The sequence below is a fragment of the Sycon ciliatum genome, chromosome 12, assembly GCF_964019385.1.
Source record: "Sycon ciliatum chromosome 12, ocSycCili1.1, whole genome shotgun sequence".
NCBI classification, from domain to species: domain Eukaryota; kingdom Metazoa; phylum Porifera; class Calcarea; order Leucosolenida; family Sycettidae; genus Sycon; species Sycon ciliatum.
In genome coordinates, this window is record NC_088654.1 from 11,945,664 (window position 1) to 11,967,520 (window position 21,857).

At 46.8% G+C, this 21,857-nt stretch overlaps 1 protein-coding gene across 1 annotated transcript; it reads right to left on the reverse strand.

Annotated features, from left to right (window-relative positions):
- LOC135828918 (THO complex subunit 5 homolog) lies at positions 1-13,956 on the reverse strand. The gene is made up of 19 exons (XM_065341351.1): positions 13,659-13,956; positions 12,785-12,901; positions 12,404-12,501; positions 11,964-12,039; positions 11,519-11,586; positions 11,250-11,364; positions 10,524-10,755; positions 10,199-10,275; positions 8,723-8,816; positions 8,021-8,123; positions 7,636-7,737; positions 7,016-7,112; positions 4,634-4,721; positions 4,282-4,379; positions 3,826-3,922; positions 3,321-3,463; positions 2,796-2,891; positions 2,073-2,170; positions 1-1,324 (listed from the first exon to the last, which is right to left on the reverse strand). Exons 1-19 carry the CDS (start codon positions 13,872-13,874, stop codon positions 1,261-1,263), a joined length of 2,079 nt encoding a protein of 692 aa, XP_065197423.1. The 5' UTR covers positions 13,875-13,956; the 3' UTR covers positions 1-1,260.
- Positions 13,957-21,857: the final 7,901 nt, after the last annotated feature.

The window sequence follows — 21,857 nt, forward strand, 5'->3', positions numbered from 1 at the left end:
CACATTTAAAATTTTTTAATGCATCACCGCAATAACTTAGCAGAAAGAAATTGAACAGAAATGAAAACCTAGAGCCACAAAGGTACACATACATGCATCGTGCACAAATACAGGCAGATGCAAAGAGGGTGCAAAACACAAGAACAAGAGCCAAGCGAAATAGTACAACTATACAGAATAATAATGATCAGCAAGCCTTCACAACCAGCCGGTCAGCTAAGCGACCAGCTACAGGTTGCGGCAGCGGGTGATGAGAATTTTCAAGATAACACCCAGCCGTCCGTGCTCTGCATGCTGCAGGGCAGAACAGAACAGGGTTAGAGCACGGCTCCTGGCTGACACACGCACACACACAGCAAATACTGTTATGCAGGAAAGCACGTCGGCATGGTAACAGCGTGGGTGGTGGTAACAATGTGTAGCCATGGCTACAGCCGGGATGCTGGCCACTGTCCTCACATACAGCATGGAACATCCATGGACAATCCATGGACAGGCTTCGCAATGAGGTCATACAGCGAGCGATGCAGCTATGTGCTAGATGCGCACTGCGACGCAAGAGAGGGAGAGAGAGAGGGAGAGAGAGAGAGAGAGAGAGAGAGAGAGAGAGAGAGAGAGAGAGAGAGAGAGAGAGAGAGAGAGATAGAGAGAGACACGGAGCAGCAGTATCGGGCCGCAAACACTGGCGGCCAATCGTACGTCACGAAGCAACAGCTCCAGCGTAAAATGTCCGTGGTCGCACAGCAGCACCACAACCGTTGGCGATTTCAACGTCCACTTTCAGAGATCAATGGGAGCAGAGAACTAGCAAAACAAAGCTTGCATAACAAGTCAAGCCCACACACTTGGGGCATGCAGAATGGCCAGATTTCAAACGGTCGACACGGGATCAAGTCTGCACGAATGCCCACCACCGGCGTTGGCAGCTATTGCGGTACAGAGGAGATAGTTCACTGGCGTTGAAGGTATGACCACGAAGCCCACTGTGCCAGGAACACGATGCCATGATCACATAACCGCTGTAGAACATGATGACATCACCATGAGGCATGGCACATTAGTAATGACATCACCATGAGCAATGATATGGTAAGATTACATCATCATGAACCATGGTACGGTAACGATGACATCACCATGAGCCATGGTACGGCAATGATGACATCGCCATGGGCCATGATACGCTACGGATAACACCGTCCGCACCAGTACATCAATCGACGGAGCATGCGTACATCATCACGCTAGAACATGACTAAATCATCGAGGTATAAACACCTGCCGCATGGCATTGTAGCGATACGCACGGGCGTGATCTCGACCACTGTGCATGCACGTACAGAAAGCACAAGAGAACACAAGAGAAGTGGAATTACAACACACACGATGTACAGTGTCGATGATTCACTAAGCAAGCAACCAGCCCGGCCCACTAAGTGAATAAACAGAGAAAAGAAAGCAAATACGACAGGAGTGTGATGGGGCAAACTTGCCGCCAGCAGCACACAGTGGAATACCGTGAAATTCCGTAAATAAGCCCACCCTAAATAACGCCCATGCCCGATAATAAGCCCTGTTTTAGGCGGTGTACACTTCAAGTCCGTTTTAGCGCCCATGCCCGAAATAAGCCCAGGGCGTAAAGTGGACAAGTGGTTTACCTATAAAATCGGTAATTTATCGCTACATTCTTGGATACGACCAAATTTCCAGCTGTGGTTTGATGTACCTGTCCGGCGCTCAGTGTGAATGGTGGTTCACTGAAACTAGTGGGTTGCGGATAGATTGATCTTCAGCAGATTGCGTCCGAAATAACGCCCATGCCCAAATATACGCCCGGTTTTTGACGCTCTGCAAACTATACGCCCGGGGCTTATTAACGGAATTTTACGGTACGTAGCTTCACAGGCATGACAGGACAGTGATGCAGCAAAGGAGCCAGCTTATTTGTAACGCACTGGTCCTCGCTGAACACAGTACACTCGACATGCACTCTAGTGGAGGCCGTACAAGACGAAACACAACACAAGACAAAACACAAGACTACAATGACAGTAGAATCACACTGGCCTTACCCCTGTGCTAGCAGGTAACGTTTCTCGGTGACCGGGTCATTGCCACCGCTGCTGCTTTGACGGCTCATGTCTGTCTCAATCAGCACGTCAAAACACATCTGTACAACAACCACAGCGGCCCCATAATACCAGCAGCAGCAGCACGATCATCATCAGCAGCAGCAAGACAATTGTTATAAGAGGCAAGAAAAAGTGCCAAGAATAGGGAAGCTGAAGTCTCTACGAGTGTAGATCGGGGCGGTAGCATCATATTATATGCACGGATCATTCGTATATACCCCATGATAAGCGAAGGCAAGGGCATATATCGAAACAGGAAACAGCTGGACACCACCACAAATTTCACTTCCCTTTCCGGTCATTGACATGCTGAACTTCACGTCTCGGGCAATGCTGGGCCCCAGCCAAGAATAGGGAAGCTGAAGTCTCTACGAGTGTAGATCGGGGCGGTAGCATCATATTATATGCACGGATCATTCGTATATACCCCATGATAAGCAAAGGCAAGGGCATATATCGAAACAGGAAACAGCTGGACACCACCACAAATTTCACTTCCCTTTCCGGTCATTGACATGCTGAACTTCACGTCTCGGGCAATGCTGGGCCCCAGACTGCCCGGATAAGGAAGATATGAGTGCACATGCAATCCGTGAAAAATTATATGATTTCTGATACTGTCTAGAGTGGATGTGCTTTGCCGGGCAGAATGCCGGTCTGTACCTGTAGACGGCGGATGAGCAGACCGAGGATGTCGACGTCATCATGATCCTTGTCTACCAGCTCAGCATAGTGTATGTTCAACTCCTTCTCTAGATTCTACGGTACAAACACACACACACACACACACACACACACACACACACACACACACACACACACACTCACACTCACACACACACACACACACACACACACACACACTCACACACACACACACACACACATGCACAGACATGCAGACACAAACAGACAGACAGACACATACACAATATAGAGATAGGCAAACAGACAGATAGATAGACAGATAGACAGACAGACAAACAGTCAGACAGACAGTCAGACAGACATACAGACAGACAAACAAACAGTCAGACAGACATACACAGACAAACACACCCGGAGGAATAGAACTGTCCTCAATCTCCAGTCCAGGCAAGGTCTTATCACAGATTTTAAAAGTGCCACTAGCCACATCACATATCTCAACAAGCTGCTTGTGGGGCACTCACTGAGTGAGCAACTTACCCGCAAGGCAGTGAACTGTGACAGAGCAACATGACTACTCGGTGTTGCTGATGAGGATCCGCCAGGTGAGATGAGATGAACGATGAAGAGTGGTGTGACCCGCGGGTAGTCTTGGCTGATGAATACGGCAGCATGGAGCTGAGCTGTAGATACATACGTGTGTACACACATGCACATACACACACACATGCATGTGTGCACAAATGCACATACATACACATGCATGGACACACATGCACACACACACACACAAAAGTAAGAATGATTGGCCAGTTGAACCTATCTGGAAATGCAAAACAAGTGATTTGGAGAGAGAGAGAGAGAGAGAGAGAGAGAGAGAGAGAGAGAGAGAGAGAGAGAGAGAGAGAGAGAGAGAGACGCACGCACCCCCCCCCCCCCCCCACACACACACACAAAGATGTTCACTTCTTCTGTTACACGCACATGCCCCCCGCACACACGCATAGGTTTGGACAGGTTCAAACACAAACATGTAAGTACACACCTCTGTCGCCGGTTTTGCGTTCCAGCTGAGCTATATAGCAGATATCGGTTTTCTTGACGAGGTGGTTCTTGGAGGAAACACACACCCAAGACAGTGCCTGTAGCAAGAACAACACCAACACATACCCAAACACGATGCCGTGGACAAGGAGTTTGCTGAAGTCCTCGCCAGGGCGAGTGATGCGCCCCAGAACAGCGCGAGGCGACCGAGTCTGGCCAGCATGGCATCATCCAGCTCCCCAGCCACCATAGAACGACAGGACAACATCCGTAGAGTAAGGAAATATTCTTTGCACAAGGCAGTTGGCAGTTGACAGTTTGTGCTACACAACATCAGTACATAGGTATGGTTCGAAATCAAACCATGCACTCCAAAGGGTTAACTCTCCGCTCCCAAAGACCCCACCCACACACGCACACACACACACACTCACCCACGAAAACACACAAAACTCACCATAGGGTCTCGCATCTGTGCAAATGACACAAGCTTGTTAGAGAGACGAGTGGGGAAGAAGGCGGCAGAGTTGCCTCGAATCGGTATCTCGCATTGCTCTATTGCACACACATACACCACGTAGGGAAAAGAGAGAGAGAGAGAGAGAGAGAGAGAGAGAGAGAGAGAGAGAGAGAGAGAGAGAGAGAGAGAGAGAGAGAGAGAGAGAGAGAGATAGAGAGAACAATAAGAAAGACACCGGAACTCTTTTTGGCCACCCCCACGCTCTCTGCAGGCACTGCGAACAACACACCAAAGAATAACTGCACACTTCTCTACGGTTACACCAACATGAATATATCAAACGACGTACCGAGTGCAGTCAGTTGCTGCAGCAGAGCAAAGCGACTATCGATACGCGCGCGTATTGCCTTGACCACTTCGTCCAGTTGCTTAGGAGACTGTGTACAACATGGCAACAAAGAATCAAAACCAAGGAAAAGTACAGTGACAGGTCAGTATCTGGTATTGAAGGGGACATGAAAATCAGTGCTTATCGGAGTATAAGCCAAACCCTCTTTTTTATGGTGAAATTTTGAGTGTTTAAAGTGCGCCTTATACTCCGTATTAAATACGATACTCTAATTTCAGAAATTTTATAGGAAAGGGTTCGACCCCCACACTGGAGCTCGTGCTTTTCCGGCGACTTGACTCGACTGACTCACGACTGCCATCCAGAGCACACGAGAAGTGAAGTCGGCGAAAAAGCGCGAGCTCCAGTGCGGGGAGCGAACACTTTCCTATGAAACTAGAGAGGTTCTGCATAACGAATTTCGTCTCTGCTGATGATGAAAAATGTGATGAAATTTTCGGCGCGAAATTCAAACGCCGGTAGGTTCTGCAGGACGAAACTTTGCTGCTTTTTCAATGCTGCTTTTCTTATGATTTTTTCTGACTTGTGTTTCCGGAGCGAAAGCACTTGTTTGAGTCGTGAAGTGATGTCCGTGGCGTGGGTGTAGGAGATGTCGGTGGATATAGGAGATGATTACGAGGAGTTGTTATGTTGTTTCCTAATACTGGAATACGATGACGGAGACCTCGAGCAGGATGAATTGTAGTTCTGGTCACTGGAGTTCATTATGCAGCTGCTCAAGGTATGCTGATCAGTCATGAAATTGTGCCCATGCGTCTGGATATCGTAAGTCTGGATGATGAGACGTGCATCAGGCGCTTCCGCTGTACTGGGCAGCAGCTGAAAGACCTATACTTTGCGTTGCAGGTGCCGCAGAACTATAGATCTCCAGCTTGCCGGACCAAGTGGAGTGGCATGGAGGGTTTGCTGATTCTTCTCAGACGGCTGTGTGATCCCAGCCGGTTGTCGGACCTCTGTGATGAATTTGGGCGTTCAAAACCTGTGCTGTCGCTAATTTTCAATACAATGCTGATGTGGATCTGGCTGGAGATGGGGCCACCTGCTCAAAGATCCATTCACACAAGGATTCTTCAGCGCAGAGAGAGAGAGAGAGAGTTGCCACTTACTCCACAAAAATCACGGAGAATGTCGGCCCGATCTCCATGTGTGGGGTTTTATTGATGGGACCGTGAGGCCAATATGCCGTCCTGTCAGAGACCAGCAACAATGTTACAACGGACACAAACGAGTGCATGCCCTGAAGTTCCAGGTGGTGGTCACACTTGACGGCATGATCGCCCATCTCTTTGGTCTCCCGTGGAGGGGAGGAGGCATGATGCTGGTGTCTTGGCAGAGAGTGGACTCCTGCAACAGTTGGCTGCACATGTGGACGGCCCACATGGAGTGCCGTATGCGCTGTATGGAGACACGGCATACCCATTGTCGCATTCTGCAGAAGGCTTTCCATGGTGCAGCACTGACAGCCGCACAGCGTGATTTTAACACGCGGTTCAGCAACGTGAGAATAGCGGTGGACTGGGCCTTTGGAGAAATGTCTACACTCTGAGCCTATGTCGACATGAAAAAAACAGCAGAAGATGTTGCTTCAGCCAGTGGCTCTCTACTACTATGTCGCTACACTTTTCATAAATCTGCATACAATTGCACGCTATGGGAACAAAACCAGCAAGTTCTTCGGAGTCGACCCTCCCAGTTTGAACAAGTATTTGCAATGATGAGCCACTCAACCAGCGGACAGAACTGTTTCGTGCTTTTCGTCCCATGATGAGCTATATTATCACCATGAGCGCGCAGCGGAAAAGTGGACGAATATCCGTCGAAGTGGGCGCAGTGTAATCATAGAGTGAATGATTTATAAAAATCAGACGAGAGGCGGAAGCTTCTCAAAGAGCGGGACGGTCGCGCACCGCAATACGTCAGTCTTTTTTTTTTTTTTTACTTCAAAGTACAAACACTAACACACATAATCCAAAAGGGAACTGCTTCCCTGTACCGAAAATTTCTGTTTACCTAACCTGGCCTTTTGCCCTCATACCGAAAATATTGAGCACCGAAAATTTCTGAAATGGGAGTACAGTCAGACCTCGCTTATCCGGTCCTCTTTTATCCGGATCCCTCGCCATCCGGAAGAAAATCGTTGGTTACCGATTTACAGCATACGTCATGCATACATACAGTATGTGTGTTCGATTATCCGGTTCCCTCGCCTATCCGGATATTTTTGTGCAAAACAGATGTGTGCGGTTATGCGAGGTCTGACTGTACCCTGAATAACAGCATACAGCAGAGGTGGTGGTGGAGGGACAAGGCCCGTGGGCGTACCTCAGTTGTTCTCTCTGCCCGGTTAATGCCGGCCAAGCGCTGCAGCCAGTGATATGCCCGGCCTGCCGAGTCCACGTAATGATGAAACGGAGCCATGCTGACAGTGACGAGGTCATGCAGATACAGAGGCACACACACAGACACACACAGACAGACAGATAGACAGACAGGCATGCAAGCACACATTCTCTCACACACTCACACACACACACACACACACACACACACACACACACACACACACACACATGCACACAGAAAGACAACGGCAAGTCAAGACCCTGAGTTTGAAAAAGAGTCAGCATGAGACATAAGGTTAGGGTCCACAGATGGACAGACAGACAGACGGACAGGGACAACCAAAAAGACTGTCTAAATCTTGTCCAAACACACGCACACACACACATACACCACACACGTGCATGCACGCACGCATGCACACACAAACACACTAAAGTTCACGTCTAAATAAAGCACAGTGTTGTTCGCAGGAGTCAAGTACACGACAGGGGATGCTGTGCAGCCCTAGACCTGCAAACACCAGTTCACAGGGGTGCAATTTTGACTCGCACAATCAGACGTCATCAAGCAGCAGTGCCGAAAAGGACTATCTGTCTTACTGCTGTTGTTTCATGATTTCGGCCGCAATAGCAGAGTCGGGCTGTGTGCCATCATCCGCTTCCAACAAGTCACCAAGAACGCCAGCAGAAGTGAGTAGCGAACTGCGAGCACAAACACAAACGGGACATACCGGATTCTTGCTGTTAGTGGTCAAGTAATTCTGATCAAATCCAAGGATTCCGGACAAGCTTCCTCGTCTTCCTCGCCATCGCTGTTCACACACGCACTCGCACGAATGAACACACGCACATGCACCCACGTGTACACACACACACACACACACACACACACACATGCAGACAGACAGACAGACAGACAGACAGACAGACACACACACACACACACACAAACACACACACACACACAAACGGAGAGAAGGCATACCTGCAGGACGAGACGGTTGGTGCTTGCCATGATGGTGTGGCTTGCACTGTGACGATATTCAATATGGATAAGTACTTGAACGTCATCTCAACCTTGCCACAACCTAACAGTGGACACACACACACACACACACACACACACACACACACACACACACACACACACACACACAGGTATGCGCATGCACATGCACTTTTATGGTGAAGAGAAGAAAAGATACACTTTAAAATAGGAGAGGATCTTTACTCTGAGTATGGGCAGAAAGAAGCACCACAGAAATGATGAAAATCAAGCCGGGAAACTATTGTAGTGTGTGTGCTTTGTGTTAGTGTGCTTGTGCTTTGTGTGTGTGTGTGTGTGTGTGTGTGTGTGTGTGTGTGTGTGTGTGTGTGTGTGTGTGTGTGTGTGTGTGTGTGTGTGTGTGTGTGTGTGTGTGTGTGCATGTGCGTGTGCGTGCGGGTGTGTGTGTGTGTGTGTGTGCATGTGTGTGTGTGTGTGTGTGTGTGTGTGTGTGTGTGTGTGTACACATGTGTGCACGTGTGTGTGTGTGTGTGTGTGTGTGCTTGTGTGTGTGTGTTTGTGTGTGTGTGTATGTGTGCACGTGTGTGCGTGTGTGTGTATATGTGTGTGTGCATGTGCGGGCGTGTGTATGTGTGCATGTGTGCGCGTGTGTGAGAGCGAGAACAGGTATGACCACGCTACCTTTCTCCGCGATAACGACGTTGACAGTCATGGGATGTGGCTGAAGACACATCGTCTGACGCTGTCCCTCGTCTGTTACTGTGCGTCGGCGCTTCTGTAATACACCAAACAAAACAAGAACGACAAGCAACAGATGCAGATTAGACCCTGCTGATATGTTGGCAGCACACCACAAGGTGCTTACTAAGTATCTATCAAACAGTGGTTGATAAATATGGTGGTAAAGACAGACCTGGCAATATGGCGGTAAACGCACGCCTGCCCACACATGCTCTCTAAGCTGCAAAGTTCTGGCACAGAGCTCTCCTTCTCACAGGCGTGTGTTTACCGCCATATTGCCAGGTGTGTCTTTACCACCATATGTATCAACCATAAGGGGCCGTCCAAGGTTACCAAGAGTATTATCAAAACGAAAAGTTTTCGTTTGGGGGTGGGTGGGTTTGAAGGAGTTTCGTTTTGAAAATAATTATTGAACGCAGATGGAGAATGCCCAGTTACTTCTGGGTGTCGAAAATTGACATCAATATTTTACTGGAATTCGTTTACCTGCAGAAAAGGTAGGTGGGTGGGTGCTGAAAAATACTAAAACGTTTCGTTCTGCAAAAACTATTGGTAACCATGGACCCTAAGTACAGCTGCAGTGGTGTCTTCAACTTCAATCTATCAAACAAGGCTTACCTATACCAGATTAGAGCTTGTAACCTTAGAAGCAAGGCGGGATCATTGGATGGAGTACTCATTTCTTAGCTTGTACACCGGTTCTGCATGCTTGGCACAATGGTCAGGGCATTGGTCATCCAAACACTAGGTTGAGTGCTGGATTCTTAGTTTTAGATTATCCACGCACGCCCCAGGAGACCTATCTGGGATTCGGTACTCGACTTCGGTTGGGGAGGCAAAGGCCCGGGGACGAGGGAGAGGAGATGAGCGCCACCCGCACCATGTCAATCTCTGTAAAACAGGAAGTCTCACACACCTCTCGCCCCTACTGTCAGAATTGACTATGGACCATCGTGATCTCGACCGAACACCATGGAATATCACTAAAATCAAGACCTGATTATTTAGAGAGCTCGGCTTTTTTTAGTCCTTTGCAGGCAACTCAGCTACACTCACGTAAACACTTGCATTTTTTACACACAATCCAGTTACTTTGTCAACGTTTCCGTCTTTGTGACCATGGTCAGGAAGGGGTGGGTTTTTTTCTGAAGCAAATCTTCACCGCTCAGGAGCTACAGTGCTGATGGTTGCCGAAGAACTGGGGGTGCAGCCTCCTAGCCTAGACCGTTCTTATTTTCATGTACTAAAGTCTATGCACAGTTGAGTCACCGTGTATACATGAGTATGCTGTGCTTGGTAAAGTTCCAGCCTGGTCGTTCTTCTACAGTCTGGCCGTCGGCGAACCCCATACTCAGTAGATAGGCTATTCAGAGTTGCACATTCTCGGGGGCTTATCGACTCTTGGTACGGACTTACGGATTTGCGATGCGGTTGCGACTGAGCTTCTTCCTCCTCACCGGCCTCATTGTCTGAGTCGCACTCTCGGCGCAAAACTGAACAACACAGACCAACCCAGGGAAGAAATAGCAAAAGAAACGAAGCCTCAACATAATTATTGTGAGCATGTCGGCCTTCAATATTCCCTGTCCCACACGGGTACATACGAGTACACACACATGGACACACGCACGTGCACACACACATGCACGCACGTACACACACACACTTGAACAGTTTCACAAGGACATGCAAGGTGCTGCGGCACATCCATAAGACAACACAACAACCCCAGGAAACGTACACTTGGCACGCTGCTCTTCAATATTCCCCGCCGTGATCTTCTTGCCGGCGTCGCAGTCCCCACCGATGGAGAGGCTGATGGAGGATGCCGGTGAGTCGGGAGTGGTCTCCGTGTACGCTTGCAGCTGGGCGAAGAGCAGGTAGAGAGGCTCGGGAAGGTGACGCGCCGTGTCCAGCATCTGCCGCCGCTCGGCGAACGTTGACTGCAGAGCACCTTGCACTGGCTCCGTGGCCTGCAGGCATACAACATACAACACACACACACACACACACACACACACACACACACACACACACACACACACACACACACGCACACACATACACACACGTGGTGGTCACCGAAACCAGGTTTCCGAAAACTTCGGATTGGATAACAAAAAAAATCTTCTGATAAATTAATCCTCGGCTCTCCACCCGAGTCTCACTATGGATAATAAGGTCATGTATTGCTGACTTCTTCGTTTCAATATCCAGCTGTTCCTAGTCGTCGTCATCATCATCATCACCATCACCATAGTCGGCAATACATAGGCATTTGTTATCCAATCCAAAGTGATATAAATCATAAATATGATATGGTGGATTGTTAGTCATAACTAGTAACTTAAAGGTTCTTTTCTCTTTAAATATGATTTCCAAGAACTATTTGAGCAGCATTGAAGCGTGGGGGTGTGAGCGGGGGTGATAAACCCAGGCATTATCATTCTCCACTTGGCGTCCTCACCTTGAGAAGGGTGTCCAGTCCTGGGCGTATGCCGGCCAGATGTTGCTGCAACGTCTTGATCTCGCTGATGGCGGCATCTCGTTCACTGGTTGTGTTCGCCCGTCTTGTTACCAGTCTGAGAGAATCGGTGACACACAGTCGCAGAGCGTTTAGGGTAGTGTGTGTGTGTGCGTGCGTGTGTGTGTGTGTGTGTGTGTGTGTGTGTGTGTGTGTGTACGTGTGTATGTGTGTGTGTGCATGTATGCATTTGTTTGTATGTGGGTACTCACTCTTTCCTCTGCTCCAGTTCATCCTTGAGCCTGGCCAACATCAGACGATGATCATCTTTGAACTCATCCTGTATGACACACATACACACACACACACATACACACATACACACGCACACACACGCATGCGCGCGCACACACACACACACACACACACACACACACACACACACACACACACCATGTACCATACCATGTATACGCCTGTCGCAAGAGAAGCACGCACATCTGCACCTGCGCTGGATGTGCCCCCACAGAATATCTCTTATAGCAACGATAGGGGACAAGGTCTGAATGAGACAGATACGTGCATACGTGCACACATGCACAAACACCAGTGCACTTCCCCCTCCTCAATATCCAGTTCAATCTAAGCAGTGGTAAGGCTCTCAATCGAGAGGACGGACGGACGCGGCATGAACCATGCTGTGACGGTAACTCTCACCATATCCTGTGCGGTCTGTTTCATCCTCTCCAAGAACTCGTCTTCGGTCACAAGCTTCACGCTCTGATCAACCGCTCTGTTGGGGAAGAACAAACAGGGAAAAGGTAATTTATGCACACAATTTGTAAAATGGAAATTGTGCGCACAAGTTATACAATCAAGTCTACCAACTTAACCATTTTTGAACAGTCAGACATGCACAATTTAGCACAAAACTGACAAGGAGTACTGAGACATTCCACGGCATGAAAGTCAGCTTTCCATAATTTCCATGTTACAAAACGTTTCCTTGGCTCACCATCTTAGTTCTTTATGCACACAGTGATCAAATAATTCACATGGTATACACGTAGATGTTGGACTAACGGTGCATTCGACACCAGGGTTCTGTCGAAACGCACTTTGGGGGTGTAGCGAGCATGCACTTTCAAACATCTTACTGGAAGTCGAGGCACTTGGCAGCTTCGCACTTTAAGTGCAGTACTTGGTAATGTAGATTGTGCAGGGCTAGCTGCAGGCTGTCCACACGACGCTTGCTCTAGACAACGCAAACACACACACACACGCGCGCGCGCGGAGAAGAGTCAAGCACATGGAAACGCACGGAGATACACAGACACGTACAACGAACGACGACAACAACGAACTATCAGGGTGTACAATCCACGAAAATTGTGTCTGTACAAACCAGAACATACGTGCAAGCACGGGGGGGGGGGGGGGGGGGGGGTGCACATACACATGCACCTAATACACGTTATATACATACACGCGTGCACACACACACACACTAACAGTCACACACAAGCACTCTTCAGTACCTCCTGCACTGCCTCTCTCTGCTCCTTAACTTGCTCCTGTGCTGTCTGGTTGATATGCTTGAGTGCGCTGATAAGAACTACACCTTGACGACGCATATCCTCCACTGCCAAGTCACTCTACATGTTAGGAATCAACAAACACACACACACACACACACACACACACACACACGCACACACAGAGCAAGGAAGGAACCACTGAAGCTAAGCAACCCGCAGCAGTAACAACTGACAATGAAAGATCCACATAAAACCGGCCAACACAACATACTGTGGAACAAAACGTAGCCCGCCTCTCGGTTGATGAAAAGCAAAGCATATGAAAATTGTGAATATCCTGGGCATGATTCTCATGCACTGCAAAACGTGTCATACAGATGTGCCAAAAAATTAAGCCGCATTTCCCTCATATTTGTGCAAAGAAATTCCTATTTCCCCTCGTATTCATGTCCGTTCCAATCGTGCCGACTAGAAAGCAACATCTCCTCGAATTTCCAAGGCCAATAATTCCCCACTCCCCGAAGGAACATGCCTGAAGGCAAATGACCTTCGTTCTTTCGGCATCGTGAGGGATTTAAATTCATGTGTTGAGAAATTCACAGATACAATTAATTCTAATGAAAATGTGTCTAAAGTATTAACTGGTCTGAGGGAAAGAGACAAACGGGAAAAGCCTGATGAGTGTTTTTGAACACGAAACTCGGAGTCCCGAGACAGCTTTTGGTCTCTGTTGTTCTGCCTTGTGTAGTACGCTCTGCGCTTGTTAGGGTATTGAGCACTACATGTATTTGGCAGCAAGGACTTCAGACACTTTGTGTAATGGAAATGAATGTATCCATTGGCATAATGTGTGGGGGGGGGGGAGTATGTGTACCTTGCTTGCAGATAGAGCTTTGCTCTTTAGCACGCTCTGCATCAGGTCCTTCATCGACGTGATCTTGCCCTGGAATTTCCCATGCAGCTGTCCCATTGCGGCCAGCGTCGCGTCGGTGGACTCGGCTTCCATGGCCGCCTCGCTCGCGTCCGCACTGACACGCGCTTTCTTGGGGGACGGCTCATCACCATCGCCCGCCGACAGCCTGCGCTTCATCTTCAAGCAATAATCGCTCAGAGCAAGCAAAGCATTTCAAAATACGAATACAATTACAATGACCGGCGTCGTAACTCATCAAACAAACTCTTGAAACAGTTTTCTGTTTTGGTGAGAAAATGGAAAAGAATTGTTGCAGAGTTTGAAAACGGGAAAAAAAACGTCTGCAGGTTTGACGTCAGTACACAGTCTGCCGGAGGACACCATGGCGAATCCAGAACTGCTGTGTCAGTGAACAGTCTGTCGGAGGAAATCACGGCGAATCCAGCGGTCATACAATCCGATAATCATACATACAATAATGGTCGCTTGCTATGTAATGGTCCCATTACTGGCCGCATTAGCCAGCACTTGCTAGCGCTATGAATAGTGGCAAGAGTAGATAAACAGAATATTAATTTTATCTACTCTTGATAGGGGGCATTCCCAGATTGCTAGGGTGCTGAACACCGCAAGGGTGGAGCAATACCATAGTCCTGTTGACGGTCTGAGGGTAGCCTTAGACTTACAGAGTTTATAAATATTGAGTACACACACAACACAGGCGAAAGGCTGTGTTAGATTGAGTATCAAGATGATTCAAGAACACATCCAGAAGCGAACAAAGAATACACGACTGACAGTACAATACCCGTGAAGACTCAACTTCGACAACTGTTACTCCCTAGTATATTTATTCATTTTATTAAATTTTATTTATTTCACTCAACTCGTGGTCCATGACCAATTGGCACGCAAAGTGCAAGAGAGGGGTGATAGCCAACCACGGCAAGAAAAGAAAAGAAAGGAATATAGAAAAAGAGAAGAAAGAAGGATAGACAAGAATCCAGCAAGGAGATCCTATCATGCTACATTATGCGATCGGAGTGCATTTTTAAAGCTGGAAAGACATTTTAATGTCTTAACATGCTGGGGAAGTTGCAGCCAAAGGCTGTAGGACAAAAACAGAGGAGAGTTGGTAAATGCATATTGAGGGTCAGAACCAGGGCTTCCACCCGTAAGGTTAAAATGGTCGCAAGACGGGGGCTCTGCCAACCGTGGATGGTTGTCGTACGGTCACTGTTTCCGAACACGGTGGTCCTCCACCTTGTTTCATGCGCTCGACCAACAACATGAGTCATGACTGTACAGAAGCCTGTGTCAGTAGGCCTTTGCGGATTCTGCCGGCAGAAAAATTGGCAGAATTCGGTACTTTTTCTGGTAAGTTTCATGTATGTTTGGTATGTGGATAAAGAAATGGAGCAGAATTTGAGGAATTGCCCGCCATAAGGTTTGTATGATTCTGCCAATTTCACTGCTTTTCGAGCAGAATCTGCCACCTTTTCGAGCAGAATCTGCCACCTTTTCGAGCATTATCAGCCAATGCCTACTGTACAGCCATGTACATGTACATGAATAGGCCAGTGCAGTAGTTCTAGTACCGGTACACGTAAATCTACAATAGGAAACGAGATCGAGGTGAATCCCTATCTTCCCATGATCCTGCATGAGCCTTATTTGTTTTGTTTTTCAAGATCAGCCACAAACCATCATGGTGCAAGGTGCAAACGTCAGCAGAACATCGCAAGGAGACTCATACTAGCCTCAAGAGTATACCGTAAAGTCTTGTATAAAGGCCGCGGCTTCTATGACTTTCTTGGTGAAATTTTGCAGGCTTCTATATGAGACAGGCTTCTATACAAGACAGGTATTTCTATGTATGTCAACACTAAAACCAGGCTTATGTGTGATTTGATGGGCCCCAAATTGCGGCTTCTATTCGAGGGCGGCTTCTATTCAAGTGCGGCTTTTATACAAGACTTTACGGGTAGTCATAACCAGGGGGGGGGGGGGTGTTACACACACACAACAGAGGCGAAAGGCGGTGTAGCTGTACCTCTAAGTTTCACACATTTCAGCGATCATCAGACAGCAGCATTTACTTATGATCGAATCCTTCTACGAGCAGGCCTAGATTTGATGCTAGTGTGGAAGTTACTAGTATTTTTGTGAAGTGTAGACGTGGCATTGGGACAGTGCCAGAGGGGGGGGGGGGGGGGGCTATGTTCTCTTGATAGGCTAGATAGCGTTGGCTGCCGAAGAGGTAGAGCCACTAGAGGTCGTGAAAGAGCAGGTACACCGACGAAAGATCTGACTTTCGTCGGTATCAACACAGCTCATGACCGTTGGATACGCTCTATCCGTTAGATCTGCGAAGTACAGCGGTAAAAATACTTCCAAATTGTGTGTTGCTCCCTACATGGGAGCTCGCGCTTTTCCTGCCGACTTGAATTCTCACTTGACTGACTCACGACTGCCATCCAGCCATCACACGAGAAGTGCATCGAACCTTCCACTCGGCAGACCTGCAAGAAAGCACCACTCCCTGCTCAATGCACAGTGTTTCGGGGAATTCACCCATCATCACTCCCTGCCCAATGCACAGTGTTTCGGGGAATTCGCCCCTCATCAGTTGAGCTTGAGTAGGCTGAGGAAGATTATGCCTGAAGAGCAGCAAAAATACTTCCAGCCAGCTAATAAATCACCAGAATTCATTCCGTCATACCATTTCGAAGAGACCTTCAGGCTCAGCTCACGCAATAATAATCACAAACGCCGCATGAATAAAAGTGTTGAAAGCAGTCATTAGGCAACCTTGCATGGGACTGACTCCAGCTAGGAGGCATGACCGTGACCACACCATGCATACATGAACATGGAGGTAGAGCGTGAAGAGAGGTGACTCAGGTCACGTGAGAGCCTCGGTAAAGAAGCCATTAATGCCACCAGACGCCGAGACCACCAAGGTCGGCTGAGCAGCAGGGCCCCGCCACCACTTTCCGCATTCATTCGTGAGCATAGGGGACTTCGTGAAAAAAAACTCTGGCGCGTGCTTGGTCTACTCAGCCAGGTACCTTCGCCACCGGGCACGGGAGTTGCGTCCGCCACCTGTTCGTTGCACTGATCAGGAATGGTGATGGACAGGCACGAGCAAAGCCTCCTACATTGTAAGCAAGGAGCCCTGCACATAGCGTCGGGCTACCTGGTTGTAACGGCTGGTTGTGTGTTCTAAGCATACAGTCCCGGCCAGATGAATCCGACCCTATGCCTGGATATAATTTTAAATCATAATTATAATACAATGTAGCTCCGAGGACTACACGACCCTAACACCAAACACATCACTATGCTCGCTTGTGCGTGGCGCGACTTTATTTATTTTATTTATTCATGCCGCGTCGGATTTCTCTGGCCAGGACTAATACAATAATTATTGTATACCTGTACAGTGAAACCTGTGACTAACGACCACCCGGCCCTTCGGGCCAGAGAAAGCGGTCTTTAGTGGCACGTGATCCTTAGTTAGAGGTTTGCACGGCAACCAGACTAATAATTATTATGAATGTGATACGACCGTGCCTGGCTAAGTGGTCCTTAGTACCAGGCTGGTCGCTGGCCACGGTGGTCTTTAGTTACAGGTTTTAGTAGTAGCTGCTGGTAGCGTGGATATCCGAACGAAGCCGAACTAACTTTGTTCTCTTCTCAAAACCTTCTTTTTCAATAGGCACGTACGTGTGCACGATTACAGGGAGACGAGGAAGTGAAGATGAGCACGCACCGACCGCACTCAGTATGTCGAACCCATCACTCTGGCCGAAGGGGGACGGAAGGACATGGTAACGCGGTTCCGCGTTTTAAGAACGCGCGAGATCTCGTTACCATGTTCTTCTGTCCGTTTACGGTCAGGGTTGGGTCAGGGTTGACCATGGACCACATATTCACCTTGATCTTCTACCAAAGCACATAACCCCACCTGTACTCTTGCTTCTGCTAAGTTCTAGACGGTGTTACGCACATGCATGGTCGGATCGCTATGTTGCTGGTACATAAAAGGTACACATACACATATGCATGTACAGAAACAACGGAGGCGAAAGTCTGTGTTTCAACTTTCAAGTAGTTTCACGCATTTCCCCTGCTCTGTACATGTGTGCATCGAGCACTCTGCTTCGAGCTAGCTGCCTCGACCGGCCTTGTTTATGCATGTACATGTACAGTACATGTAGGTGAATCTCCTGTACACGTACAGCCCTGGCCTGAGCAATCCGGCCCAAAGAATTTTGTAGCGCCGAGAGCTACGCAGCCCTTGCATCACAAACACCACGCTGTTGACTTGAGTTTTTTTTTTGAGTTTTTTTTGAGTTTTTTTTTGAGTTTTTTTTAAAGTTTTTTTTAAATTTTTAAACCCTCTTTTACGAGCGAACAAAACACAATTAATTTTCCATGACGGAGGTGGAGGATTGAAAAGCAAATCACATAAATGATGATAGCTATGAAAAGTATGAATGCCGCAGACATCACCACGCAACAGGACAATTTGTTCAAGGTTTGGTTTTGTGTGTTTCCAAAATCGATTTTCACGCTCCGATCATCAGTGGAAATACGGAACTTAAGAGATCAAGGGAAAAACAAACGTTAAAAATCCAAAGAAGTGTGACACATGACGGGTAACTTGTGGCAAGTATTACAAAAAGTGAGAACTAAAATAAAGAGTAAGTGTGACAAACGGGCATGAACAGTGCAGAAACAACTCATGAACACGGGGTGCAAACTCACGAAAATAACCTAAGTGCTAAAACATGTTCTTTTTGCTTACACAAACCGGTTACCCGTCATGTGTCACACTTCTTTGGATTTTTAACCTTTGTTTTTCCCTTGATCTCTTTAGTTCCGTATTTCCACTGATGATCGGAGCGTGAAAATCGATTTTGGAAACACACAAAACCAAACCTTGAACAAATTGTCATGTTGCGTGGTGATGTCTGCGGCATTCATACTTTTCATAGCTATTATTAAACTTTTATCTCCACGTAGATTATTTGTACATAATGATGACGTCACATTTGATCAGAGGGCAAGATTTAGAAAAGCGATCCTGTCAGCTTTTCTATTATTGTGTTCACATGGCAAGAAAAACGACACCGCTATGCTACGTAACTTTCTACGTAAGGTGCTCGGTATTTCACTTAGGCTACGTAAATCTCTACGTAAGGTGCTCGGTATTAGATCTACCAACGGGTGGAAGCCGCGTGCTGTGCACTGCACGGCAGACATTGTGTTGCAGTGCAGTCCGTGTTCGGATGTGCATGCGCAAGGAACTTCCTTCTTTGGAACTGCTTCTTGTATGAGCTGTTTCGGATATTTCGACTCCTGGCCTGGCTTATTTCGTTTCGGCGCTGCTGAGACCTCCTTTCGCGGAATATTACTGACAGGTGAGTTGACCAGTTCCCTTTGATTCATTTGCTTGTGTTCACTCTTTCATTTACGAAAAGTGTGCTGATCTTGGGCGGAATGCAATAAATAATGGAAAAGCTGACAGGATCTCTTTTCTAAATAATTTAGCTTTTCCGCTGCCGAGGCCTCCTTTTACGGAATACTCGATGACAGGTGATCTCTGAGTTGACCGGTTTCCTTCGATTCATTTGCTTATGCTCACCCTTTCATTTACGGAAACGTGTGCTGATTTTATTCGGATTTAGATCCATTTTTATCTCTTTGCCCTTGTCTACAGTGTACGAAGAACGCGAGTTCACGGTAAGGCTTACCGGTATGTTAAAATGCGTTGTCGAAATACTCATATTCATTGTACATTGGAACGTTACAAGTAAGGCACTGGTCAGTGGCATACTATCGTTGGCAGTTCCCAATCTGGAGGAAAAGGTTCAAGGACCCATTGACCGAGTTTGCAAAATAAATTCGCATATCAGGGAAAATCTCCATTGTGGAGAGGTTCAGTAAACTTGTTTGCTTCATACGAAACAAGCCAATGGGTGCAGTATCGTCTCGTGAAGATCTCGTACTTGTATGATTGGATTTGTTTACTTGAGTCTGGGCTGTTTGATTTATTATTTGTGAGTACCGCCGAGATTGCACTGCCCCAAATAAAGTTTCGTGCCGCCAAAGCAAGAAGTACGATCTGCAATCTGTTTGTAGTACCTGCAAGAATGTGCTGTACATGTATCGTACTTTCTCTGTTGCTGTTTCAGTTGCCGTCATGTTGTTAAAGAAACGTTCAGTAGAGAGGTTCTGCAAAACGAAAATTCGAACGAAGTTTCTCGACAGTCCTTGCGAAAGTGTGTGCGAATTTTTGCACGAACTCTGCGTTCTGCACATTTTCGTAGTTTGCGCGGGCCAAGTGCACGTACGCCATGACCCGATCTCACGAAATGTCCTACGAGTACGACAGTTCATTTCGCGTTCCCTGCAAGTTTCGCGTCCAAAGTTGCGAAGTTTTGCACTTCATGGCAATGAACGAACCTTTTTACGCATTTTCGTTTTGCAGAACCTCTCTAGTGACTCATTTGTTTCATACGAGACGAGTCAATGAGTTGGTGTGGCTTAGAATCTTTCGCTGTAGAAGAAATCTATTCGTATGTCTATTGGAGAAATAATTGTATTCACTGGTTATAAAATAGGTTAAGACAAACTCACAGAATAAATACCATTGGTCCCTTGGTGTTCGTCCTAAAGAGGTTCGACTGGATATCATTCATACTCACCAAAAGATGTGTAAGATTTTATTATTATGGAGTGCCTTGTTTATCTCTCAGTACCTCCAACCAAAGCCTATCCTCTTTTATCCTCAGGATCAGTGTAGTTGTTGGAAGGAGGTGTCGGACTCAGCAATGTATTTGTTTACATTTTAATACATGTTTATTGTTCCTCCTTTGTGTTGTTTTAGAAAATCGTGGACTACCAGTTTGAAGTCATTGAACTACTTCCAAAAGTTGTATCGACTTCAACAGGATTACGATTTCAGTGCAATATGATGCAGGATGACCTTATCACGATAACCCATGATTATAAACCATTATAAACACAGAATCAACAAAAACATCTGCGACAAGTACCTTGTTACATTTCTCAAATAAATCTGATCGAGGGTGGGGAAATCTGAAATATCTGAAAGGCAAGACAATTTTATGACAGTCATGAAACACCCTAGTAAAATAAATAAAATAATAATAATAATAATAATGAAATTCTGCTACAGCAACATGCACAGAATGACCTCCTTATAAAAAAAGTATCACCACTGTCCACCACTACACTCACATGTATCCCCGCAGAAGAACATGCTAGTGCCATTTTCTGCAAGAAAAGGCTTGCACATCAATGCGTATGATACGGTGTAATTGACATGATGTGAAGGCCATCATTTACATAATTATTGATATAGGGCATTCCATTGGTGACAGAAAAAACAAAAGAAATTATAGCAATAAAAACTGCTTTATGGCAGTTTTCTAAAAAAAGTTATTGTGTTCTCGTCCATGGACCCCGTCTAAAAAGTAAGAAATTAACGAAATGTGATAGCCGAAAATTAAAATTTCACACAAAACCTCACAATAATCACATACAGAATGAAAAGCTACATGCAGAAGACCTGTAAAAGGCCCTAGGCTTGTGGGACTGCCGTATTCAAAATTTAATAATAATAATAATAAGACCTTTTCCCCTCGTGATCCTCTTTCCTATGCATGCATGACATGCATGTTGCCAATTGTTGTGCGGTACAAGTTTAGTGTTGAAAGCAGCATTTCAAGTGTTGTGATTATTGTGAGGTTTTGTGTGAAATTTTAATTTTCGGCTATCACATTTCGTTAATTTCTTACTTTTTAGACGGGGTCCATGGACGAGAACACAATAACTTTTTTTAGAAAACTGCCATAAAGCAGTTTTTATTGCTATAATAAGCATAGCATAGTCCGCACAATCACGGGCCAAGGCTCAACGGGACACCCTCGCCTAGGGCTGTTGACTTGAGCGCTACTACTACTAGTACTACTACTTTATTCATGAGGTCGGATTTCTCCGGCTGTACGTACGAATACCATGCCCATGGTTGGTAGCCCATGCCCATGGCAGATTCTGCTCGAAATGCAGTGAAATCGGCAGAACCATACGAACCCTAGAACAAGCTGGTAAAACCTCGTTTACGGG